The sequence below is a fragment of the Mastomys coucha genome, unplaced genomic scaffold (genome assembly GCF_008632895.1).
Source record: "Mastomys coucha isolate ucsf_1 unplaced genomic scaffold, UCSF_Mcou_1 pScaffold15, whole genome shotgun sequence".
Lineage (NCBI taxonomy): Eukaryota > Metazoa > Chordata > Mammalia > Rodentia > Muridae > Mastomys > Mastomys coucha.
The window spans coordinates 167,208,808-167,236,198 of record NW_022196897.1 but is presented as its reverse complement, the minus strand read 5'-3'; the positions used below and the strand labels follow the sequence as shown (position 1 = coordinate 167,236,198).

Below are 27,391 nucleotides of genomic sequence, written 5' to 3'. Positions count from 1 at the left end.
CCCCCCCCCCCCCCCCCCCGCTTTCACTGAGGGATTAGTTAACATGAATATACTATAAGCAAGCAGCCATGTGGCTTTTTTTGAAGAAATAAGACTTCAGGATGTATACCACAGAGCTGTGTCCAAAGTCAAAGTCCACTTGTCATTTAGATAAAGACAGGCTCTATGCCTTGATAACTCAGTGGTAGAGTGCCTAGCATGCAAACAGTCTTTAGGAAGTGTTTCTATTGTTTTAAAAGCAATTCTGTAGTGCAGACAGTTCTTGAACTTAGAATTTTATTCCCTTAGCCTCCCGCTCAGCTGGGATTACAGGCCTGTGCCACCAAGCCTAAGTGACATAGTTTTTATTTTTCAAGACTGTCATTTTGGATCTTTGAACTCCCGTAAATGGGAATGTAGATACCATTTGTTATATATTACAGGCCCTTGTGCCTACACACAGCCCCTTTTGCTTTGTTTTCAGTTTGTTTTCCTGCCTTGCCAAAAGGCACTCATGCTTTTATCTTGGCTGGTTCACGCCTCGGCTGCATTATAGACAGATCTGGGCCAGGAGCCTTCACAATACCCAGATGTTACAAAAGAATGCTAAGGGTTATTTGATGTGTGGCTGTAGCCATAAAAAGATCACAGGATTCTGCCTAGCTTGGCTTGAAGAGTCTTCAGGTTCTAAAATAAAATGTGTATGTCTTTAATTGGTTGTTGAAGCAAAGGTGTCACTTCAGACCTTAATAATTGGGATTTCACTGATTATCCAGGCGGGGATTAAAATCCCTTCTGTGCACAAGAGACTAGCGTCAGAGAAAAGGGAAAACCCAGTGAAGAAAGTGATGCTGGCTTCCAGGAGTGAGACTTCCGGGAAAGAGGCAACCTGTGAGAGCAGCACACCATCCTGGGCAAGTGACCACAACTACAACGCGGTGAAGCCAGAGAAGCCAGAGAAGCCAGAGAAGCCCACTGCACTCTCACCCACCCTATTGAGTAAATGTACGTATCACCCAAAGGCTGGCTTCCCAGGCCCCTCCCATCATCTGGGTGGATGCCTGGGGCTGTCTAGGACCAGAGTCCTGGGTGTTCTGGTGCTGATGGTAGCCAGCAGCTCACTGCCAGCCAGAAACAGATACCAAGATGCCTCTGGACCCCAGGTGTTCCTGCCTAGCCTGTGGAGCTTCTCTGGGTAGTTCCTAAAGAGCTGTGTAGGCCTCATGTTGGAGGCAATTTCTTATTTCAGTTTTAGGTCTTGGTAAGTATTTGAACTGCTCTCAACAAGATGGGACAATATCAGTGCACTATTCAGACTCCAGGCTCAGCACAGACATGAATTCCTTACAGGACAGCTCAGCATAAACCATGAGTTTTTCCACGTTACCTGTTTTCCTCACATTAAGTCACCACTGCTCTTCTATAGCAAAAGTGCTTTTTTTTCATGAGTTAGGACAGTTTTGAAAGGGCAGGTAGACAATTTGTATCTTTCACATACTACACACCTACATAAACAGGTTTGAATTTTGAAGGTCATTTGTTGCTGCTCAGACCCCATGGTGAGTAATCATGCTGACTGTGCACCTACAGCAATATCCTCATCAAAGGGAGACTTGTGGTGGTGGTAGCTTCCAGATTCGTAGGTGCCCCAGATTCAGATTACTAGTCTGCTCCAGATTTCAAAACAGTGTCGATAGTTTGAGTAAACTTTTGAAACCCGAGACTAGATCACTGAGTTTAGAGCCATTCTTGTTTTACTGCTGTATAAGGCACACCATTCTTACTTTTTGTACAGTGGTTTCAAGTGAATTTTCAGCTGTGTTCTCATGATAGTGTTTTGTTCCATCCCAACCCCAGATAAGGGCCCTCATACCCAGGCTGGCCTTAAATTTGCTGTGAAGCTGGGGGTCTTCCTGCCTCCACCTAGAGTGCTAGAATTTATAGGCACACACCTGATAATCTGTTGTGGGGTGTGAATTCAGAGCATTAGGCCAGCAGTCTACCAGCTGAGCTGCAGTTAGCCATGGTACTGAACTACTGATCTTTGTCTTCATTTCCTGTGTGCTGGGATTACAGGCATGTGGTACTGGGGATCAAACCCAGAACTTCATGCATTGGACTAGGTAAACACTGCTGACATCTACACCCCACCCCTACTAGTGCATTTTACATCTTTTTTTTTTTTTTTTTAAAGCATCACAGGGCTAAAGAACCCTGAATTATAATGATATGAACATGCTACATGCTTCTTAGCCTTTCAGCAAGTCAACTAGGAGAGGATCTTCTGCATGTAGGTTCACAGAGTGAGAATGCAGTTGTGTGTGTCATTTTAGGCCTAGACTAACATTAGAGAAGTTGAGAAGGGGACATCGTGAGTTCTAGGCCAGCTGCGCTTACAGAGTAAGAACCTTTCTCTAGGGCAAGTGGGAGGAAAAGGAATGTAAAAGACCTGAGAAATGCAGTAAATTAGCATGTTCTGCTGCATTGTAGCAGGCCTTAGTGCACTTTAGGCAGTTGAGTAGTGGGTTTTACATGTAAGTATCTGTCGACCTAACAATAAATGATAGAAACCTGGGAGTATAGTCATAGTCCTGGGAGCTGAATATTGATTACAACTCAGCTCATCTTCATCTGTGTGCCCAGAATGGATAACCAGCTCTTGAAGTTCTTATTCGGGGGTCTCACACTAGAAGCAGTTAAATCTCTAGTTTCAGTTTCAGACCCTGGTAAGTATTATTGTAGAAGGTCCTATGCACTGGAGATTGGTGAAAAGTATTGAACATAGTGGGCCTAAAATCTGAGTACTGTCTTCTGTCTCCCTTCCATGAGGCGGGGGTTGGAGGGGGGTGGTAGAGGTGGGGGCCTGGGGGGAGTTACCCCAGGGGTCAACAAGGTGACCATTTCCTATAGAGGTGGGGGCCTGGGGGAGTTACCCCAGGGGTCAACAAGGTGACCAGTTCCTATAGAGGTGGGGGCCTGGGGGGAGTTACCCCAGGGGTCAACAGGGTGACCAGTTCCTATGCTCAAGGGGTTATTTGACCTCTCTCTCTCTCCCACCTCGTCCTTCACAATTGACTCGATCCTTAGTGGAGCTGGAGCTGATGGGTTACAGGGCAGGATAGTAGGACAAGTTAACAACTAATTACTCTTCCCAACATGCCAGCATCTTAGAATTGACCAGCATTCAAAATACAGCATGCATCAGGGACATGTTTCTAGACCAATTTCTTCTGATTTGCCCCCCCATCCCATAAATGATATCATCCTAAAATTGAGAGTGTCGTCATCAATGAGGAGCATTATCTCCTCTCTGCCACTTGCTATCTACATGGGTCCCCTTTGATCCCTCTTCCTCTGCACAGTGGGAAGGTACCACATGTGTCTGTGCAGCTGTGTCCCAAGGACTCTGGCCCCGTCTCCCCACTGCCTGTGTGCAGAACACACACGGGGGAGGGGAGGGAGGGAACCTCAAAGTGAAGCCAGTGCTGGAAACACTTCTACATTCTCATCTGCGTGGATGCTCACCATGTACACTGAGAAGACTGCATGGCAGAGCTGAGCTGAGCTGCTGCCCTCTGAGTGGATACAGGCAGGCAACATGCTGCCCTGCACAGGAAACCACTCCTCCACATGCAGGTGATTCGATTTCACAAACAGTTGTTCCTCTGATTTTTTTTTTTTCTTTCTAGAATATCTGTACAGTTTCCTTAATTTATAGAAACAATTGTCATTTTTTAAATTTCCAAAGATTCCAATATTGCTGTTACAGTTTTTGTATCCTTCTGTGTTTTATTTCCACTGACACCTCCCATTGCCAGGGGAGGGAAGTAAGCTGAACACTAAATATTCTTGGGTTATTAGAGTTTTGAAACAAAATTTAGTATTTATACTTATATCACAATAATTAGTATTTTGGACTCACTAAATGGCTCATCAAGTGACTTAAAACACTGGTGTTTGAGTGGATCTTGACATGACATTTCATCGGGCTGTAGGGAATTAATGCAAAACCCCAACCACGTACAAACCCAAACCTGGGGAGTGAATGCATCCTGCACAGGTGACCAGGTCGGGTGGAAGAGCAGGGAGAACACAGGGTTTTCCAGGGTATCATGAGGTATGGGCACATTTCATGGGATCATGAAGGAGCCTGTGGAGGGTACCAGAAACTTAAAGCTAGGGGTGGGCCTGTGTTTTATCAGCTGCATGAGCCGTTTATTTGTCTTAAGAGTTGTTAGTGGCAAAGTGGGGATAGGGGAACGGCTTTGCACAACTAAACCAAGCCCCTCCCAATTTGGGGGCGGGGGACAAAATTGGTACTGGGGGGTTAAACTTGGCAGCTGTTGAATAATATTCATAGAGCTAAAACTTACTAGGTTGTTGGTTACATTCTTTTGGTATCATTTTGCTTTTTATGGGTCTTAAAAAGCCTACCATTGAGAAAATTGGATCATAGCATTAACTTGAACCTGCGAAGTGAGCCCCTAAGAATACTCGTCTGTTCTATAGCCATCCCTGTGCCCTTCGCCTCTCTGAATGACCTTCCTGTAAACTTAAGGAGCTGTGGATCAAAGAGTTAACACTCCAAGAAAATCCTTTTGATGGCATTGCTGATCTCAAGAGTGCAAAGGTCTCCTCTGAAGATGCCTGCCACAATCATTAGTATAAAGTGGTAAAATGCTTCTGATACACACCAACATGCACATAGTTAACATGCTTAGTATCCAAAAGTTAGAACGTAAACATAGATCAGATTCTTAGCTGCTTTAAAGAAGGTTTGAGCAACATTGATTTGCCACAAACCTGGAAGAGCTCGGCAAGAACCTAAGGTAACTGGTTGCACTCTCTTCACCTGGCTGTCCACTGCACTTCCAGCTTTGGCTCCATTAGGTCTGGAGGGTCTAGAAAGACACACAGATTGTAATATGCTCCTGTCATGTTAGTTTTCAGTAAACAACTTAGTACAAAGAAATAATGGTTAAAATGAACTTCGCTGAAGTCATCTGTACCTGCTATGTTTGGGGAAATCTGAAAAACAGCAGCTCAGCTTCCACATAGCTGAGCAGATTAAATACACCACACACCCACACTGCATCCCAGTGACTAACAATGTAAGAAATTACCAATCCAACATGATTTAAGCTGAAGATTTCAAGATACTGTGTGATTGGTTAAGTTGCAAGAGTTGGTCTCTGCATTAAAATGGAAGTCAAATACTGGACATCAGTTTAAAATTATTTTCATCATCCAGTTGGATGTGGACCTCTACAGGGTCATCGTAGTTACAGTGGGCATTTGAGGAGCATCTGTGGTGTAACCTGTACTGCTTTTGTCCAGGTCTCATTTTTATATATATAAAACAAAATTGGTAAGATAATTTTTTTGATTGTTTCAATATTATAGCCCTGGCCACCTTCCTTTACAGTCCTGCCTCAGCCTCCTGAATCCTGAGATTACAGGCATTTGTATGAGGTGTGGATAAAGGAACATTTTTTTGAAGCTACTTAAGCATGTGTAGGAAGCAACAGCAAAAACATTTCCACTGCCATCTCACTGGAAAGAAGTATAGTGAAGCAATGGGAAATCCCAAGTTAATGTAGCCCAGAGCTTAGGAGCAGAATTCAGCACCTGGCCTTGTTTCAAGGTGCTGCTTGGTCACTGTCTTCAAAAAAAGCAATTCCCCTTAGGCTTCTGGAGGTGAAATACCTGCATGGGGCCAGCTTGCCCTCTAAAAGCAGCCATCAGGTAGCATGACTGGGATGGATAGGACTATAGATTTGGACCCCTACCCTGCTCCTGGACGCTGTCCCCCATTAGATTTCAACTTCATGCAGTTGTAGGGTTCTGCCTTGAGGCCCATGAGCAGGGTTTATCCCCCTAATGACTTTCTCTTGTCTGCCTTTGTGGATCATTACTGCCACCTGGTGACCAGCAGAGCTATAGTAACCTTATTAATGAACCTATGGTGTGAGAATAGAGTTGTGTTCCCACGTAGAGCACTCTACTTCCCTACTCCTTCAAACTTGAAGCAACTTAGTTTCCATTACAAAGAACTGGTCTTGACAACCTTTGCTTCCACTTGTGGTCCTAAGGACTGGAAAAGTCTTCCTCCTCCTTATTGTTGGTCAATACCGTCTTACCCCACAAGAGGGCAGAGAAAGCTAGTAGAGACAGCAGCCCACAGTACAAAGTGCTATTTGTAAGATGGGTCTCATTAGTTACAGCTACTTAGTTTTTATATAGTTAGAAGTGAAAAGTGAATTCTGCAATTGGAACAGTAGCTCAGTGAGACGTTTGTCCAGTGTGTCCAAGGCACAGGTTTTGAAAACCCAGCATTGGGGTTGGAAATGGAATAAGGATTTACAAATTCATTTATTCAGACATGAAGATGAATCCCTGTTGCTGGCATTACTGCCCTAAGTCAACACCACTGTTATTCCTACCTGTAGGGGCTAGAGGAACATGCCAGTCCCTTGAGCAGTTGCAATGCATAGCTCTTTCCCTGTTTGACACTATTCAAAATAGAAGAGGGCTTGGTGTTTCAAGATGCTAGTAGGCAAATGGTTAGGGAAAGCCACCATTTATGGGACATGCCAGTTTGTAATTACATAACGTGACTTTTATGCACTGTTGGGAGTGCTGCTAATGTGCCCTAACATCCTTAAGTGGAAAGAAGCCACCAGAGCTGTAAGGCTGCAGAGTGATGGTTAGGAAGTTATGTTAGTAGATGCCATTCAGGTATGTCTGCTCTCAAACCATCAGGAGTGTCAGGAATAACCAAAATGTAGTCGGGCCAAGAGAGAGTGGGTCTGTGGTGAAACCTGTGGTTTTGAAGTCCAGAAACAAGCATCACTTTGAGATGTCCATACTGCTATATGGAGGAGCTTTGTCGAGGTTTTGGTGATGCCTTGTTAGTTTTATAGAGTGGCACACATTTATCATACCCCTGTTCAATGTCACTGCTCACATAGCACTTGTTCCATACCATTATCTGAGTGTTCATTCCTTCTCTGTTCCTTCCTCAAAGGAATCTACTGATTTTTTTTTATCCCCACACAAGCCAGCAGTCAGACATGCAGGTAAATTGCTGCATATACGTGTAGCCAAGAACTGTAGACTTCCACTGCAGAGTCCTTGGACATCGCCCTTGATCTATGGGAACCTGGCGATACTCCTTGCCTCAGAATGTGTTCTCTCCATATATTTGTCATATACACTATATTGTAAAAATAGCTCCCTGGCAATATTCTATTGTTCAGAGTGTATTCCTAATTTCTATTTTGCAAAAGTCTGCCTCTATGTATTTCCTGTCCTCATCTAGAAAAACATCAGTTTTAGGTAGATGTCATTGTCACTCTGCAAACCTCTAAAGTACATTGAGGCTGAGGTTTGGCTTGCTTCTGAGCAAGCACACAGTTCACCTGTAGCACAGTCCCTTGGGGTGGAATTGAAGGGCTTCAGATGAAATGCATCTGATATCTAGGTTTCTCAGTATTGCTTCGTAATTAACCATATGGGGCTACGCCTCAGACCGGTTGGTAGTCAGGTGGCGGTACCTGGTGGTGTCGCTGAGTACATAAAGTAGCTTGTGGGTGTGGGCTTTCCTTGTGCGTGGATCTCTGCTCTGCTCTGAGCTCTCTGATCTTCCTGGTATATTGGAAATGGTTATATGTGAGTACACTGTCCCTGCCTTTTAGATACACCTGAAATGTGCATCGGATCCCATTACAGATGGTTGTGAGCCACCATGTGGTTGCTGGGAATTGAACTCAGGACCTCTGGAAGAGCAGTCAGTGTTCTTAACTGCTGAGCCATCTCTCCAGCCCCTCATTTATGATCTTAAAGTCATGTTTCAGCCATATACATGCTGAAACTAGTGCTGGATTTTTTGCAGCATATTGTGTTTAAGGATTGCCTATCTAGATGAACCATCTCATAGGTGTTTGTTTCTTGCCTAGTAGGACAGCAGTCCTGAGCCACATGTTCCCAGACATTTCCTTACTTCATCTGACCACTTGGGCTGCTGGTCAACATGTTAGACAGACAGACAAACATCATTCAGTTCCATGACCCAAGCTGTAGTACTGATCTCTACTGATCTGACTCACGGAGGGATGGAGGGAGGGAGGAGAGAGAGACAAGAGTCTATTCCCTTCTTGAACTATGTACATCCTGTGACCTGAACTTGGGTTTGTCTGCATGTACATTTTTTGAGACATTTTGTGTGCCTTTGATGTAGGATTTTAATTAAACTGATTTGATTGCTTACTGGCATGTAAAAGTTTTGGTGCAAGCCAAACCTTTGACTTAGCATTTGTGTTAGACAATCAATCTTTTGGTTTTTTGAGACAAGGTTTCTCTGCAGCTCTGGCTGTCCTGGAACTCACTCTATATACCAGGCTGTCCTCAAACAGATTCACCTGCCTCTGCCTTCCAGATGCTGGGATTAAAGGTATCATCATCATTGCCCTGCTTTGACAAGCATTTAAAACACCTGGTTGTCATTTTACCCTGCTGAGAGAATTGGGCATGTGTGGTTGGGGATGGGGTTGTATCAGTAGGAATCAATTATCATAGCATCTGGTGCTCATTGCTCCATGGCCTTTCACCGAGAGAGTGTGGTGATTTCCTTTCACATAAATTCAGCAGGCTGAAGTCTTCCATTCTGGCATCTGACTTTTGATGTGAAAATAGGTTGGCTGATCTTCCCTATAGCAAACTTGTCAACCATGTCTACAGTGCGCTCCTGGTGGGGGGTGATGAAGTAATGTGTACCCTTGGCTGATGGGAAGGTGTCTGCCTCCAGGATGCTTGGGGGTTGGCTCAATAGAGGAGAGATTTTGTGATTTTCTTCTTTTCAAAAAGGTTTTTTTGTTTGTTTTTTTCGAGACAGGGTTTCTCTGTATAACCCTGGCTATCCTGGAACTCACTCTCGTAGCCCAGGCTAGCCTCGAACTCAGAAATCCACCTGTCTCTGCCTCACAAGTGCTGGGATTAAAGGCGTGTGCCGTCACCACCTGGCTCAAAAAGGTTTTTAAAAGTTCACACAAAAACACCTTGTCTTGTTAATGAAAATAATCCTGTAAATCTGCCCTATTTTGATGGCAAGTTTGTCCTTTATTTTACAATTTAGTGATTAATTGGAGCTTTTGATAATTGGCTTGTTTGAAGTAAAAGGTTTTAATGTAATGATGCATGAAAGGTTTTTCTTTTTAAAATAAGGAGTGATTACCATCATAAAATACTGTGGAAAACCTAAGTTTCGAGATTTTAAAAATCTGCAAATGTATCTAATTCCTTGATTGTACTGGCTGTTTCCAGGGTAGACATGGTATGATGTCAACGTGCTGTTTTGTATGCCGCTTGCATCTCTCAGTGTGTGTTCTGCTTTCCAGCCATGAAGGATGACAGGAGAGTGGAGGACAGAACAATGGCAGCAGTTACAGTCCCGAAGAAGACAGTTCCTCCAGGTTCCTTGATGAGCAGACAGACTTCACCTAGAAATCTTGTTCCAAAGAAGCTTCCTCCTTACTCTAATATGGCAGGAGCCAAACCAGCCATTAAGAAGCTGCCCTCAGGCTTCAAGGGTACCATCCCCAAGAGGCCATGGCCCTCAGCCACCCTGTCAGGCACTTCTGCCAGGCAGGCAGGACCAACACCTGTGACAGCTGCTTCCAAAAAGTTGCCTGGCTCGGCTGCTGTGGTGGGAGTTACCAGGAAGCCAATGTCTGCCAATGTTTCTGCTGCCTCTCCAGCCCCAGGACGCCTTGGGCCTGTGAGCCCAGCTCCCACCCAGCCCAATTCACAAATTCGGCAAAATATAAGGCGCTCCTTGAAAGAGATTTTGTGGAAAAGGTGGGCCTTTTTTGTGGTGTATATGTCATATCTCCCAGATGTAATTGATGATCATATTCTGGATTTTCCCACTAGGCAAATACTCCCTGGTTTATGTAATCCCTCTTTTCATTCTATTCAGAGTCAATGACAGCGATGACTTAATAATGACAGAAAATGAAGTAGGAAAAATTGCCCTCCACATTGAGAAGGAGATGTTTAACTTGTTCCAGGTTACTGATAATCGCTATAAGAGCAAATATCGCAGCATCATGTTCAACCTTAAGGATCCTAAGAATCAGGTCTGTGTACCCCAGACTAGATGTTGGGAATTCTTGACCCAGAGTAGACCCTCACCTTCATTTCTGTTAGCTTCACAGTGTGATATACCAAACAGCATTTGGAGAAGTATGCATCCTTTTATGTGGGTCATCATCTTCACTGCCAGAACTGGAATTATTAGATTTTATAACCCCCTCCTCCCGTTTTATTCGATTAGCTTAAGCTTCTCTGCAAAAATCGCATGCCCACTGACCTAAGCTTGAAATTTTTCATACCAATTTTCAGGGATATTAGATGTATGGTGTGACATTTTTATTTTATCTTAATTTTTTATTTTTTGAGACAAGATCTTACTGTAACCATGGCTGCCCAGGGATCAAGCTGACCTCAAATTCTTATGACATCTGCTTATTTCTGCCTAGCAAGTTGGGAAATTAAAAGTTGAAGTAACTTTCTCTCTTAACTTTCTTGCTCAGCCCCTTGATGTGGGCCAACCTTCGTCATTCTCCACCATGCCTCGCCTGCGTTCTGCTGCTGGGACTTGTTCATGGTGTTCTCTTGACTCTGAACACACACCCTAACTTCCATGTTTTAGAACTAGAATCAAATGCCTTGGCTGCATTGCCTAGAAGTGATGTATTCCTGCCTTTATTTCTAACTTTTTTTTGGGAGGGTGGAGACAGGATCTCAATAGCCTCAAACTCAGACCCCAGTGTTAGGATTGAAGGCCTGTACAGTCTGTCCTTTTAATTACCTTTTTTGAGGCAGAATCTTGTGCTTTTGTTTCCCAGGTGTTAGAATTATGTGTACCACGTCCACTGGCTTCTAACTTTTTAACCTATATTCCAAGTTATGTACATGATTTGTGATCCTGACAAAGCAGAGAATCTGCTGTCCTTGAAGTTGACTGTCAGCTGGATTATTGCTGCCTGAGCAGCTGCTCACAGAGGGTTAGGGACATTTCTGCACTGTGCGGATCAGTGCTTAGAGCATTCAGGGTCCATCTGATTTCTATTGTGCTGCTTTGTTTTTCATATTGACCCAAAGTAAAATACATCACTAAAAGTTTATGAATGAGGAGATGAAAGGTGCTTTTTCTTTCTTTTCTTAAAATAGGGGCTCTTCCATCGTGTTCTTCGAGAAGAAATCTCCTTGGCAAAACTTGTCAGAATGAAGCCTGAAGAGCTTGTATCTAAAGAGCTTTCTATGTGGACAGAAAAGCCCACAAAATCTGTAAGTGCTGAGGAGGATAGCTGCCTGAAGCCCTAGATGTTTCCATTTTCTACAAGTCAATAAGCTAATTGTAGAATGGATGAATATTCCTTCTACCTAGAACCCAAAGCTGAAGCCTTCATTTCTGTCCTTCTCTAGGTGATAGAGTCCAGGACTAAGTTGCTTAATGAAAGCAAGAAGAACACTACTAAGTCAGAAACCATTCCTGACATGGAAGATTCTCCACCGGTATCAGATTCAGAAGTGAGCATTTGGGGTGTATGGTGTTTGCACAGAGACCAACATTTCTTACCTGTTTTCAAGGCATTAAGTCACTGAGAAAGTCACTGACATTTACACAAGTCTATATGTGTGCATGGTGGCAGTGCTTACCAAGTGCCTGTATTCATTAGGATAATAGGAGTTCCTTTGTTATTTCAGACAGTCTCTCTTTGCAGCTTAGTCTGGCCTAAATCTTTTCACTCGGGGATTTTAGGGGTAGAGACTACTGCACCTTACCTGGCTTAGTGGGATTTTTCTCTATTCTTTTTTTTTTTTTTTTTCCAAGACAGGGGTTTTCTGGGTAGCCCTGACTATCTTGGAACTTTCTTTGTAGACTTGGGTGGTCTTTAACTCAGAGATCTGCCTGCCTCCACCTCTGGAATGCTGGGACTAAAGGCCTGTGCCACCACCATGCCTGACACTCCATTGGTTCTTTATTGTTTTTGGTATTAACTTGGAGATGGATTGAATTTGGAAAAGAAATTATCTGCTTGAACCCGGCATGTTAGCACTTTCTAGATCAGTGGTTCTCAACCTGTGGGTTGAGACCTCATTGGGGGTCAAACAACTCTTTCACAGGAGTCTCATATCGGATATTCAGCATATCAGATACTTACATCACAAATCATAAGTTTCAAAATCACAGTTATGAAATAGCAACCAAAATAATGTTATGGTGAACTATAATAATGCATGGGGAACTATATTAAAGGGTCTCGGCAATAGGAAAGTTGAGAACCACTGTTCTAGATAGAAAGAGGACCAGGAGTTTCAAAGTCATCCTCTGCTACATTGTGGGACAGTCTCAAGAAAACAACAAAGGCGCTCTTACTCCTGCTTCTCTCCCTTGCTTTTTGTTCCCCCTCTCTTCCCATTCCCTTCTCCCCTCTCTCCATGTGGACATGGCTGGCCCCTACTTCTCTACTCTCTCCTTCTCTGTGCTTTTCTCTGCCTCTGCTACCCTCTTAACTCCCCTCCCCATGCCTTAAAGAAACTATTCTCTACTAAAAAGAAAACAACAAAGGCAAGACCTACTTGCATTTCACTTGTAGGAACAACAAGAATCAGTACGAGCTGCCCCTGAGAAGAGCACAGCACCTCTCCTGGATGTCTTCAGCAGCATGCTGAAGGACACAACAAATCAGCACCGGGCCCATCTGTTTGATTTAAACTGTAAAATCTGTACAGGTGAGCATAATTTATGGGTTGAAACTATGGAAATAAGACAAAACTTGGTTTTATTTAAAGTTGCTCTTCTAACTACCTGTATTCCAGGCAAGTTTAGACAATGGTTTTTGTACTTGTGTACACGATTGAGCTGAGCTCTTGAACGTGTTCTCCTCCCCTCATGTTCTTCAGGTCAGGTTCCATCATCGGAGGATGAACCAGCTCCTAAGAAGCAAAAGCTTTCAGCTTCTTCTAAGAAAGAAGACTTGAAGCCAAGACATGACAGCTCTCCACCTGATGCGGTTCCTAACACTGTTGATGAAGGGATTGCAGAGACGCTGCCTGAAAATACCTCTGAGCCAGACCTGGAGAGTATGTCTAGTCTGAACCAGGAGAGAAAGGGTTTCCCTGAGTCTCCAGGTGACAGCCATCCTGAGCCCTCTTCTCTGGGTGGCCTTTCTCCCTCTTCTGCCTCTGGCGGGAGTGGGGTGGTCACCACAGTCACAGTGTCTGGTCGAGACCCCAGAACCGCCCTGAGTGGGTCATGCACAGTCACAGCCTCCATGGCAGCCCAACTGGACAACTCCCAGGCTTCAGAAACCAAACTGGACATGCTAAAGCCTACATTGACTTCTGCAGTAGTACCCAAGTCCATACTGGCTAAGCCATCTTCCTCTCCTGACCCAAGATACTTGTCAGTACCACCATCTCCAAGGTATGTTTTTAGGATGGGGTCTAAGCAAACCTCAAACTCTCCCTTTAGACTGACCAGGGAAGCTGGTGATTAGACTTACCAGAAACCTGATAAATCTTTAATGTCCTGAAAATGCTCAGTTTATATTTAGGCTGCCTAGTTTATATTTAGGTGTCATTCAGGTCTTAGATACAAAATTTTTAACTTAATGGCTTTTCCAATTTGTTGCTTGTTCAACTTATTTTCTTGACCATATGTCTAAGTCATTATGACTTAAATAGTTGCTTGGTAAGAAGAAGCCACAAACCTTAGGATTCTCTTTTGCTCCCAAGTATGAAGTCATCATACTTTGAAATATCCATTGTACAAAAGGAAATTAATATGTTTTTTATTGTTTGGTTTTACAGCATTTCAGAATCACGATCCCCACCAGAAGGAGACACAACCCTCTTTTTGTCTCGACTCAACACGATTTGGAAAGGATTTATTAATATGCAGAGTGTAGCAAAATTTGTCACTAAGGCATATCCTGTCTCTGGGTGTTTGGATTATCTCAGTGAGGTCAGAACCAAGAACTAACACTCTCACACACTCTCTCTCCCTCTCTCTCTCTCTCTCTCTCTCTCTCTCTCTCTCTCTCTGTGTGTGTGTGTGTGTGTGTGTGTGTGTGTGTGTGTGTGTGTGTGTGTGTGTGTTTATGCTGCCCTGTAGCCACATTTCTGTATGTGCCCAGTATGGCCAGAGACAGATATGTGAACCAGAAGTTAGGCATCCCAGTTCCCTGCCTCATCTTCTGAACACAATATTCTTGGAAGGCATGTTAACCACATGTTAGCCTCCCACACTGGCATTAGGTGACACTTTTCTTTAAAGTTGTGGTTTCATTGTGCAGTCTGGTGTTTTAGAGTTATTGTGTGAGTAGCTGAAGGCTGCAACTCAGGTGTTCACTGCATATTCTTCTTGTGTAGGATTTACCAGACACCATCCACATTGGTGGAAGGATTGCTCCAAAGACCGTGTGGGATTACGTTGGCAAACTCAAGTCATCGGTCTCCAAGGTACCTGCGCACAGTGTGCTCACTGCAGCAGTGGGAGGTTGTGTTTACTCACACTTTTATAATTTATAAGTACATGAAGGTATGAAGTATACTTGAGTATAGTGTCTATTTTGTCATAATGGTATGAGTGCATTCAGATTTTAGTAAATACACAGGCTTTGTGTTTCCTCAATTACGACTAAGGGAAAAGAAAGCAACTTGGAGGCATTCTGGCTTAGGCACAGAGTCTTAGCTCACACATAGTCTTTGGGTTCCTAAAAATCCCTTAGGTCAGCTGCAGGCAATGTGTGTGAGGATTCTTTTGGAAGTTGTCTATAATTTGTACCAGACTGAGGGGAGGTGAACCATGTATAATGACTTTCTAGTGTGGAGATACCCAGATGGCACTTGCCGAGTATCCTGTCTGTGGCAGTCCTGTCATCACAAGATGGGGAAAGCTTGCTTGGTATCAGACAGCCAAAACTGACAACTGTACATAATTACTCACTGGAAGTCCTGGGAGTGGCAGTGGTTTCAGCCCAGCAGTCTGACTGGAACCTATGTTCTCTACCCTTGATTAGTGTTAAAGAGTAGGCACTATGACAGTCAGGTCAGAATTACTAGACAGTGTGCCTTAGGGTCCACATCTGAAGGAGGATTGAGCATGCTTCTTTGTGCTTTGTTTCCCTTACAGGAACTCTGTCTGATCCGCTTCCACCCTGCCACCGAGGAGGAGGAGGTTGCCTACATCTCTCTCTACTCCTATTTTAGCAGCCGTGGCCGCTTTGGGGTTGTAGCTAATAACAACAGGCATGTCAAGGACCTGTACCTGATTCCACTGAGTGCTAAGGACCCTGTGCCATCCAAACTCTTGCCCTTTGAGGGCCCAGGTAAGCACCCAGTTTCTGGGAGGTGATTAGGTCTAGCCAGTCCCCACACAGTCCTCTTCACTGACACAGTCCTCCTAGGTTGTCACAGGAACATTGGCCTCCTGGTCCAACATCCCAGGAACTAGCTTAGGATGACCAGTGGAACCATGCATGGCAGGAGAATCTGTTCTCTGAAAGTATCTCAGTTCATATGAAAATTGACTCCTGCTTAAAACCAAATTGTTTGCTGCTTTAAACCAGAGAGCTGTTCAAGTGTCAGGACCAAGACCTAGAGAGGAGAGACAGGGCCTGCCGGGATCCAGGGGTGCCTTCTACTCCAGAAAGAAGGTTACTATCACTGTTACCTCTCTACTCAAAGTGAGCTGGCCTCTTTCATTCCAAGGGACTTGATTCCTAGGGAGTCCAGTAACAGTGCCACAGAAAAGCATCCTGAAATGACTGCTTTTCAGTCACTGCACATATTGTAAGTTCTTTAATCTCTTGCATACTATTTAGATTTGCTCTTTCCTTTGAAGTATTGTTTAATGGATTACATACAAAGAAACACAGGGTGGGGTCCAGATGACACGGAGGGGCCTGGTCTAGTGGTTGTGTGGTTCTGTGGAGCACCATCAAGGTGTTCTCGTGGCCTCAATTAGACCATTGACACTAGGTGCCTGAAATGGTCATTTCTGTCATGTCCCCAGAGGATTAGTCTTATTAGCCAGTGGGTTTGACATGTGTTAAATATTCTTGAATGTGCTGTCATAGACAGCTCCTGAATACCCCGAGGCCTGTACCCCACACCACTTGTACTACACCTAAACTGGCTAGCCCAGAAAACCCCAAGCCCATTGCCCCAATCACAGCTCTCTACCAACAACAGACTGCTCCTAGTTCATGGCATGGGTTTTACCCGTGCCTGCAGTTACACAATGAGCACATTAAGTGCTGGTTTGTATCATAATTCTGGGTTAAATGTCAGTGGTATGATGCACTAGATGATTTTTAGTGCCTAGCACATTTCAAAAGCAAAGTATATTAGTTCATTCTGTGAAGCCATATTGGGGATATAAAAAACAAAAAAACAAAAAAAACCATCATCTGAGTGGCAGAAGGTGCCCTGGAAGTGCTTGAGGACAGCCACGTGAAGAGCTCTGGCCAGCATATTCATGATCATGGGCAAAGAGGTATCCAGTTCTCCTGGAAGTGAAGATCCCGAAGCTGACCCTTGGCACCTGTTTGAAGAGCAGCCAGTTACTTACATGTGTCTCAGCTGGCGGGTAGGAGTTTATGTCCACGTGTGGCGCCTCTAGTGAGGACAGGTATTGCCCCGGGCACCTTCCTCTCTGGTGGAGAAGCATACCTTTTATCTCAGAATCGTGAGTTAGATCCCTTGGCTCTTGTTTGCTTATAAACAAACCAGCACTTCCTCCTTCATATTCTCTATGCCTCGTCTTCATCTCAGCATTGCCAAGCAAGGACAGACTGTTTGGAGTGTTGAGCCTGCAGAGTACATGGGCACTGAGGTGCATGGGACCCTTAACCAAATAGTAGTTGGAGGAGATTGCCAGGGCCAGGAAGAAGACCACCAGAGGAATGGCACAGCCACTGTCACTGCACAGTCATCTGGGTGCAGGGTGGTGAGTAGCCAACTGAGATAGGGCAAGGTCACACTGTGCTTCCAAGTGATAGGAATTGGGGCTGGGCATACTATATTCCACTAAGTGATGGGCACTGACCACCAAGACTCATGTTCAGTGGCTGGCCAAGTAGAGGACACACTTGCTGAGGCCATGACACTGAAGGGTGCACTCAAAAGGTAGGGCTCTAGAAAAGTAATGAAATATTTCATAATTAGACTATAGGACTGATAGTGTTTAATGATACTGTTGCCACAACTCCGTTTGTGGTATTTGCACACTGTCAGTGCAAACAGCCTTGGCCTAGTCCAAGCTGGTAGCTGGACCTGTGTTGTGTACTGATGGCTTGACTTGGCATTTTCTAGGTGTAGGAGTGTGTGATTGTGTGTGTGTATGTGTGTGTGTGTGTGTGTGTGTGTGTGAGAGAGAGAGAGAGAGAGAGAGAGAGAGAGAGAGAGAGAGAGAGAGAGAGAGAAAGAGAGAGAGTTTAGATTATGTTTGTGTGTACAAGGATGGGCTGGGGGCCTTTTTCCTGGCTTGGTTTTACCTGTCCTTAAAGCATCTAATCTTAACAGAAGCCTTGGACACCTTAAGCCATCTACAGATGGTAGCTCTGTCCTTTCAGCCGACCTGTGGCCCCACATGAGTACCAACTACCCAAAAAGCTGGGGGTCAACACATATACCTAGAAAATTACTGGGGCTTGGGTCTGCATACTCAAAAAGCCCTTACCTGGTTGTAAAGGCTCTCTGTTTAGGCTGTGAGTGGTGAAGTTCTAGCCTTAAGCTGCTATTACAGCAGGTGCTAGGATATCCTGGTATGACCAGGTAGAATAATCTCATACAGTGTACTTATCAAAGATCATGATGGGAGTAGAGAGGCCATTGCAGGAAAGTGACCCACTGGTTTATGTACCTCAGTATCTACATATGGGGCCACTGATGGTCTTCCATCTGAACTCAGAGCCAAGTTGTTTCTGACATTGGCCTCTTGAGCTCTATTTTTCTTATTTGAAGGAAGCCTAAGACCTCAAAAGTTCTCTGGCCACACCCCAAGAATATCCCTTGCCAGCAATTGGTTCTTGCTCTAGAGTTTGTGGTTCACAGACCCAGCCAATGCATCCTGAGCCCCTGGGTTTCTTAATGACACTAGTGCCCTAGTGGTTTTATGATTTTCCACAAAAATGCTGTCTGTTCTTACTCTGCCGGACCCTGATATTTATTATCTAGTATGGCTATTTCAGAGGACAGCTAGGAAACCTAGGTCCCTCTGACCCAGCTGTCTACCCTCTCCACAGTAATTCAGATGTTTGTCTTAAAGCACCAGCAGTGCAGGCAACTGTGGCCTTAGTCAAGGGAGCAAGACTAGTTACAGGGAATATTTCCCATTCTACCCAGTCCTGACAGAACTGAGTCCAAAACCCACATGCCCTCTTGATATTCATTGGGGCACACTACCTGGTTGGAGAAAAGCCAAGACACTTGGTTCTGAGGTTGGTGCCTGTTGCACCCCTCAGTCTGTCAGAATGTAGTCAGTCTCCTCCCCAAACCACCCTCAGGTGCTCTGAAGGGAAGGGCGTGTCTCTATCCATAGAAAGCACTCCTCAGGGAGTGTCAACTCCAGTGTTTTTGTGTTTACTTTAAACAATTCCATTAGCTGGAAAGTTCTATGCTTTGAAATATTAGCAGGTAAGCACTCCAGTTTTCTTGTGTATGTATCAAAGCTTTGCACAGAAACTGTAACCAAAGTCAAATATGGTGTTGAATGGAATGTACTACTTTGATGATCTAAATCAATAAAAATATGTCATGGAAACTGGTCATTGTTTGTTTGACTTGGAACCATGTGGTAGCTAGGGCCACATGCCCTAGGTCTGCTTCTGCTCCTTGTAAGCCAGCATAACTCTCTTCTGGTAGTACAGTGGCTCCCAGTGTCCTGCCAGGTGGTACACCCAGGGCGCATGCAGACTGGCTTGCTCCATGATATCATTTGTTCTTGGGCACCTGGAAGAAGATGGACAGCACCCTTGTTACCCCAAGTATGCACTGGGTGCAGTGGCTTTACCCTGGTCTTAGAGCGTCAGAGTGCAGTAAGGACATGTGTGTGAGTGTGTGTGTGCTAAGTGGGTTGGGAAGTATACAGTTCCCTCATTTGCCAAGTGTGTCCAAGTCATAACTAAAAACTCCACAGTTTCTGATGCAGCAGGTATGAACATTTAGTTTTAACAAATTCAGACCATTAAAGGATTTTCACTTTGAACATGTTGAACATACTGTTAGATTGGGGGAAAAGGTCAATTTGACAGGTATGAGGTCAGCAGGAGTCAGCTTTGGGATGATTCTGTTAATAAGCAGGAATTCTGTTAATAGCATACACACAAATCACAGCAGCACCTCCTACTTTCTGTAGAAGCAGGGTTTCTTCCACATTTTCTAGACTGTTACTAACATGACTGAGTCCAGGCTTTGAGAGACTAACTGGCACAACTTTTCAGTTACACCCTTGTCTGGTTTCTCTTTCCTGTCTGATAACCCTGAGTCCAAAGGCCAGACATCTGCTCTCATACACAGGAAACAGCACTAAGCTATGTATCCTGTAGGACAGCACATTTTACATGCATCTGGTATGTTAGTCTCCCGTGCTTGTTTTGCCTCATTGTGTGTCTCGTAAGAATCCCAAGGAGGGTGGTGAGCAAGTAGCTGTCACCCTGTGTAGTGGCTGGCTCTTGTGAACCCCACATCTGTACTGCAGCTGGAGTGTCCATTGCTTCTCAGGCCATATACCCCACACTCCGGGGAGCTGAACTCTTAACCTGATGGTTGACAAAATACAGCAAGCCTGGAAAGTGGACCCCAAGAAACCTGGACCTCCACTGCCCCTCCTCCAGGTGTGGGGTAGAAATGGGGAGTTGTGTGTCACACATTGCTTACACAAATGGAGCAGAGTCATTAACAATGGGACATGCCCTCCTCATCGAAGATACTTCAAGGCCAAAGATGAATAATTAAATTTCATTGTTGACAAGATTACACTGTTCCCAGGGTGCTAGCTTACAGTCAAATTTGGGTTTGTTTGTTTTTTCTTGTTTGGTTTTGGTCTGGGCTGTCCTGGAAGTCACCATATAGTTGGCCTTGAACTCATGAAGATCTCCTGCTCTCACACTCCTGAGTGGATAATGCACATTGAGCCACCATTCCCTGTGAATGTTGTTTCAGAATAGGGCTGTACATTCTGGGGAGGTTAGCCAGAAATTTAAAGAACATGGACCAGCCTGTGGAGCTCTATGGTATGCACATGATGCCCACGTGACATAGAAACATCTGCTGGTGAAATGCAGCCTGCTGTGGCTCAAAACCAGCATAAACAGCTACCAGTTGGAGCATCTTGCTATGCTGGGACACATATGCTGGTGTTCTTTTTCTTTTTTAAACAATGAGTACTCTAGACTCCATTTTGACTTTTTGCAGTCAATACTAGTACAGGAGTCTATACAGTGGAGGGCTCATCACCTGTACTTAGGTAGTCTGAAAGCCTTTTCTGGAATGAGGTAATAGGGCCCCTCTTGTGGAGGACTACTGTCATCACTGAGACCCCCACAGCCCTTAGCACTGTGTCCCCCCCTCATAACCTGCCATTCCCACACCCCCAGCCAACCTAGTGTCAGATTTTAGAAAGAGGCTGACGTACAGAGCCATCTAGTCAAACATTTGAGGCCTGAATGTTCCAACAGATTTTCATAACTCAAACTTGAAAGCTCTGGCCATTTTCTACAGACAGGCTATAAATATGGGTTAGCAATTACCCTAGACTATAGATCTTAACAAGCTATATAGTACCTAGGAAGCAAATAGCAGCTGCTGTTTTTAAGTTTAAAATCCCCGTAATTTCTCCTTAGAAAACTTGATTGATAGCCTTCCACACATTCTGAATGGAGAAATTTAGATATGATGTTCAGTGAAATTGGCCTGCTCTCCACGATTTTTTCTGCCTTCCAGCTCTTTCTCTGATACACACCAGATAATTACTGCCCTATCAGTTTTTGAATATCCCTCTAGGAAGAGGCTAGCGCTGGAAAGACGGAGGAGGCCTTGGTATAGGGTCTCCTCCCCATTGTGTGCTAAGCTTTACTGGAATTTGGGAATTGTAGCACTCTTAAAACTACATGATATGTCTAAACGCAATTGTTTACAGTAACTTGAACACAGAATCTTTGATGATTTTAAGTGGTTAAAGGTTATAATATGAATACATCTTTATAAAAGTAAATTGAGTAATATGAACAGATTGATTGTTTCATTTTACACTTGTACCCTTGACACTGTGTCACCCCCACCCCCCAAGTTACAACTTTTGTAACCTGGACTTTTCTTGTTTGTTGTACATACCACAGTGGGAAGCTGGCATTCCTGAGTTGGCTTGCCATACAGTTTTAGAGTAGTCTTTGCCTTTAAAAGTAATGTGCCCTGAATCTTCCTAACACTTCCTCCCTGGGGTGTGGCCATTACTACCATTATCAAATGCCCTGTTTTTCATTCAAGCCCAGGACTCAGTGTTTACAAAGACTTGAGCAGTAGGTAGTTGGTGGTTGCTTTGTAATCCTGCAATACCCTGAGCTCAGCAACACTGCAGTTGCTGGGAAAGCGATTGTGTCCACCATTCACAGCTCAGTAGCAACTACTTGATACAGGAATGCCCAGTGAATTTTGTTTTAAACTGAGCAGTTTTCTCGTTACAGTAATTTTGACAGCAGACACTAAATTCACTGTACTACTTGTGTGTCATTGTAGCTTCAGTTTAATTGATCCTTATCTAAATATTTGCTAACTTAGTATATTTAACTTAATGTGTGTTAAATTTAGCTTAATATGTTAAAGCTAAAAGGGGGTTGCTCTCTTCTGGCATGCAGAAGGGGCAAATGAAAGAGTAGGGCTGAGACTTCTAAAACATTGTCAGCCCTGCCAGTCAAATGTTCCAGTAACCAGCAGCTGCTTGACTCTCTCACCTTTTCTGTAGCTTTCTCATTTCAGTAACTGGAAAGACATAGTATAAATTCTGACGTGGGATGGGATTGCTCACTTGAGTTCTTGTTTTCTGGTTTCTGATTAGGCATTGATCTGTCATCACAGGCCACTTTCAGACTACTAGGTGGGACTGGGTATATATGCTGGCACATTCAGGGACTGGAGTCTCTCAGCCTTCTGCTGCAAACAGCCTCTCAAACTTGGCATTTTATTTTACCAAAGAATCTCTTTCTCTGCCTATTGAGGTTCCCCCACAGAAAGCCATGGAAAAGGATGGGAGCAAGGCTCAGATTCTAAAGTTTGTATAAACGTTTTGTTTTCCAGGTCTTGAATCACCACGTCCAAATATAATACTTGGGTTAGTAATATGTCAGAAAGTGAAACGCCCTTCAAGTGCTGGCGAGTTAGACAAGACAGATGAGAAGCGGACTCGACTCCAACAGGAAGAACTAGAAACTTCAGTCTATCCCAAAGTAACTGCAGCTTTGCCATCTGAGAAGAAGCCTCCCAAGTACAATGTGCACTCTGTAGACACAGCTGCCAGCACCACACCCCCTGGCTCTCCTCCACCCCCTCCTCCTCTTCCTGAACCTCCAGTATTGAAAATACTGTCTTCCCTCAAGCCAGGGTCCACCAGCACTGTCACAGCACCCACCACATCAGCAGTGGTCACTACCACAGCTTCCCCTGTTACTGCTACCACTTCAAAAACAGCCTCGCCTCTAGAACACATCCTACAGACTCTCTTTGGGAAAAAGAAATCATTTGAGCCATCTGGTAAAGAACCTGCTGGGTCTACTCTATCTCCACATCAGGATTGCAAGGTCAAGGGGGAGGACACCATGTCAGCAGCTCCTTTGTTGGATCCAATTGTTCAACAGTTTGGTCAGTTCTCAAAAGACAAGGCTCTGGAGGAGGAGGAGGAAGATGATAGGCCCTATGACCCTGAGGAAGAGTACAACCCTGAGCGAGCATTTCATACCCTGCTTGCTGAGCCAGGAAAGCCTCATGATGTGCAAAGTGTTCCTGAGACAGCTGAGAGGGAGGAGGTGGCCTATGACCCAGAAGATGAGACCATCTTAGAAGAAGCCAAAGTGACCATTGATGACTTGCCTAATCGCATGTGTGTGAAAGTCAGCTCTACAGAAAGACCTGCCGACTTCACCACCGATGCCTCCAGTGCGTCTCTGGTAGAGCAGCAGAAAATGTTAGAAGAGCTTAATAAGCAGATTGAGGAGCAAAAGAGGCAGCTGGAGGAGCAAGAAGAAGCCCTTCGACAGCAGAGGGCTGCTGTGGGTGTGTCCATGGCACACTTCTCTGTGTCAGATGCATTGATGTCACCACCTCCCAAGTCGTCTTTGGGCAAGACAGAGCTTTTCTCTCAAGAGCAGCAAGCCCCGGACCCAAGTCAGGGAGCCCTGAGCACCAACCACAACTTGGACTCAAGACAAAGTAGGGACCCAAGGCAGGCCAGGCGGCTCGCTGCAGAAAACACAGAGAATGAATCCCTTCCTAGGGCCCCCACAGGAAGCACACCTGGCCCACAAGGCACCCTACCTGCCAGGGAGACTCCTGCTGGGACTGCAGTAGTCCAGGGGCCTGGACTGGCTGCAGAAGCCAAGGAGGCAATGGCTGTTCCCTGGGCTCCAGGTGAAAACGCTGTGTTGAGACCTGAACATGACACCCAGAAATGTGAGCACCCTGGTAACCCTGTCTCATTTCCCCTGGACACCAGCCACCTTCCTACAGCTGGGGATGGCACAGCCAGGCCAGCACCACCCCGCAGAGTGCTGCTGCCCACACCCCCTAGCACCACCTTTCCACCCAGCTTCCCTTTGCAACCTGAGGCCCAAAATTTCAGTTCTGGAAGCAGGGACCCTTTCTCGGGGCCCACATTTATGTCTCAGGAAACATCTCTTGGCTCAACCCAATATGAGGACCCCAGGGGTGCTCAGTCTGCTGGGAGGAGTGACAGCCCAGTAGCTGATATGGAGGACAGCAGAGAACCACAGCCTAGGCCTGGTGAGAGCACTACTTCATTTCCCCCACCTGGGCAGAGGGGAGGGGGCCCTCAGCCTCAGTTTCCTGGCCAGCGAGAACCTGCACCACGCACTTTTGGGATGTCAGGTCATCATGGCCCCAGTTTCCCAGGACCTAGGGGGCCAGTCCCTCCTTTTTCAGAAGAGAACATTGTTCCTAACAGTGATGGATCAAGAGGCCCTCCACCTGCCAGATTTGGGACACAGAAGCCACCAATCCCTTCCTTATTCTCTGGGCAACATGGGCCACCTCCCTATGGGGACAACAGGGGACTCTCACCTTCTTATCTTGGTGGGCCCAGAGGAGGAGCACCACCCCAATTTGAAGATCGCAAGGATCCTCATGGGGAGAAAAGGGAATTCCAGGACACTCCTTACAACGAGATGACAGGTGCCCCTGCTCAGTGTGAAGTACCAGATCAGGCCCAGTTCATGGGGAACAGGGCACCCTTTCAGTTTGGAGGCCAGAGACGGCCACTGCTAACTCAGATGAAAGGGCCCCGTGGAGGACCTCCACCCTCTCAGTTTGGAGGCCAAAGGGGACCACCTCCTGGTCATTTCGTGGGCCCACGTGGGCCCCATCCTAGTCAGTTTGAAAATTCCCGGGGTACTCACCCTGGCCAGTTTGAAGGGGCCAGGGGCCAAGCGCCTGTTTTCATGCCAGGCCCCCGGGGCGTTCAGCCCCAGCAGTTTGAAGAACAGAGAGTGAACTCACCACCAAGGTTTGCGGGCCAGAGGGCATCAGCACCCCTGCCATATGGAGGACCAAGGGGCCCCGCACCCTTTCCTGAAAAAAATGAGCAGCCGCCTTCTCGATTTCACTTTCAAGGCCCATCTTCACAGCCCGTGAAGCCTCCCCCTCGGCCCCTGTTGGAGCTACCAAGCCATCCTCCTCAGCATAGGAAGGACCGATGGGATGAGGCAGGCCCAGCCACTGCTCTGCCTTCCAATGCTGGGCCTGGACAGGGCCATGAGGCTGACGGGCAGTGGGCCACATCAGAGTTCCGAGAAGGCAAAGGCCATGAGTATAGGAGCCCAGCTTTTGAAGGGAGACAGAGGGAGCGATTTGAAGCAGGACCTAAAGAAAAGCCTCTGGACGAGCCTGAAGGCCAAGGGTTGGAAAGCCGGCAGAGCCGGGCATTTGAGGATAGGAGGCGAGAGCGAGAGAGAGGCAGAAACTGGAGTCGAGAAAGAGACTGGGAAAGGAGCCGGGACTGGGACAGGCATCGGGAGTGGGACAAAGGCAGGGATAGGAGCTCCAACAGAGACAGGGAGCGAGACAACGACAGGGGTAAGGAGTGGGACCGGAGCCGTGAGAGAAGCCGAAATCGCGACCGGGACCGTGAAAGGCGGCGAGAGCGAGACAGGTCCCGGAGCAGAGACCGAGACAGGGACCGTGAGAGAGCCCGAGACAGGGACCGGGACCGAGGCCGGGACCGGAAGGACCGCAGCAAGAGCAGAGAGAGCCCTCGGGACCTGAAGCCCGAGGCCAGGACCTCTGAGGGGGGCCCTGCTGCAGCCCAGGCCTAGAGGCCATTGCACTCAGGGCTGGTGACATGACCTGCTGGTGTGGACAAAGACCTGTGTCAACTATTGTGTATATAGGCTCAGCCTGGCAAAGACCCCTTTAAAAGCCAAGTGCATAAAATGTGTTGAGCAAAAAGAGTTTTTGAAATAGCTATGAACTTATATGCAGGATATAATATTCTGGACTTCAGGAATTACTGTAATTTTGTGTATAATGGTTTGTTACGAAAGTTCCCAACTTTACAATTCTGATTTTTTTAAAAATATTTCCATTTAAAATGAGAGAAATGGGAAAATGTCTACAAAAGCATATTGCTTTTTTTCAAATTATAAAGCTTTTTCCAATAACTTGACTGGTGTAAGTTTTAAGGGGATTTCAGTGGAGCTTAGAGCTAGGTTTCCCTATGTAGCCATCTCTGCTTCCGTCTATCCAGGGGCTGGCTCTCAGTGCTGTCCTGGTCGGAAAGCACTTTTGCCGAGGTGAGCTGGGGGCTGTGCGCAATTGCAGCTGTGGGAGAACGGCCTTCTGAGCTCCCAGCGATGCATCACCTTAGAAGTTTTTTCAGAACATAATTAGAAATAATCTGTCCTAGTGGAAATTGTTACATTTTAAATAACAATTTATTTTTAAATGTTCAAATTTATCAGCCTAAAGAAAGAAAAGTTCAGTTCAGAGCAGCTTAAGAGGGAAGAGTCAGGAGTCAAGCATTGCCCATGCTGCCCTCTGAGTGGCTCTGCAAGATTCACAGACTCCAGACAGAGGGTGGGTTTAGAAGCTTCTCAGTGGGATGGGGCAATATTTGTACCAAATCTGGAAACGAGGAGGATGGTGGTGAAACAGCCTGCTTCATGAAAGGATATCTGCTGTGTCACTCCGGTTGCCTCTGAAGATGCTGTGAGAAGGTTGGCTAACTTATCTGACTGTGCAAATATGTTTGATAGTTCCTTTTATATTTTCATAAACTTACTTTTTCAGATAGAGAATTAGCTTCGTTTGTTCTTTGGAGTCTTATTTCACTGTACATCACTACAGATTTTTTTCACTTTATAACACATGTTTAAGTTGAAAAGACATGGGAAAATAGCAATTTGGGATATTTGCTATTGTAAACCAAATAGTAGGTTAAATTACATGAAAGTGTCAGTTTCAACATTAATAATATGTGAAAGGTTTTTTTTAAAAAAAACATGTAAAGTAAAATTTTCTAACTTAAATGCACAAGCATAAAAATCAAGTGTGTTTCTTTAGGTTTACTTTGTAGAAATTTCTGTACATTGTATTTTGTATTGCAGAGTGTTATATCACTGTCCATTGAAACACAGGACTTCATAGGTTTTGTTACTTGAAGTAGAATAAATATCTACAGAGTTCTTGTCTCTGTCTTCACTCAACCTTGACCCCTAGCTATCACAGGTGCAGGCAAAGGCATCCCTCTCTCTGCATTGGATGCTGCCTGCTGTGTGGTGTCACTGCCCACAGAGTCATGTGCTGGCTAATGTTCTATACAGAACCCTGACTGCAGCTTCATGGGATTACAGGCAGTCTAGAGGTGTCACTGGAGGCAACATGTGCCAGAGCAAAAGGTAGTGGATCAAAAATGCACAAGTGCCATGGGTAGGATCCAGCCTTTCACTGCTGGCTTTTTAAAAGGCGCTGAGCTGTAGAGCCAATATTCTAGTGGAGTTGGCCCAACTCAAGTGCATGTGGTCCTGCCATTGACTGCCACCTACTGGTAAGACTTGGACCTAAATCCAGCTGCTATATCCCCACATAAGTACCCAGTTCAGCAAAAACTTGGTAGGAT

At 45.4% G+C, this 27,391-nt stretch overlaps 1 protein-coding gene across 7 annotated transcripts in view; it reads left to right on the top strand.

Moving 5' to 3' along the window:
• The window catches only part of Dido1 (death inducer-obliterator 1), a 56,989-nt gene extending 30,028 nt beyond the window's left edge, over window positions 1-26,961 (top strand). For all 7 annotated transcript variants that reach the window (XM_031372989.1, XM_031372984.1, XM_031372988.1 and 4 more), the window contains 11 exons: window positions 756-984; window positions 9,375-9,834; window positions 9,956-10,115; window positions 11,212-11,328; window positions 11,467-11,571; window positions 12,642-12,777; window positions 12,949-13,471; window positions 13,858-14,011; window positions 14,419-14,508; window positions 15,182-15,377; window positions 22,345-26,961. In XM_031372989.1, the coding sequence (XP_031228849.1) occupies window positions 756-984; window positions 9,375-9,834; window positions 9,956-10,115; window positions 11,212-11,328; window positions 11,467-11,571; window positions 12,642-12,777; window positions 12,949-13,471; window positions 13,858-14,011; window positions 14,419-14,508; window positions 15,182-15,377; window positions 22,345-25,589 (5,415 nt within the window). In that variant the 3' untranslated portion in view covers window positions 25,590-26,961. The remainder of the gene's footprint in view (window positions 1-755; window positions 985-9,374; window positions 9,835-9,955; window positions 10,116-11,211; window positions 11,329-11,466; window positions 11,572-12,641; window positions 12,778-12,948; window positions 13,472-13,857; window positions 14,012-14,418; window positions 14,509-15,181; window positions 15,378-22,344) is intronic.
• Window positions 26,962-27,391: the final 430 nt, after the last annotated feature.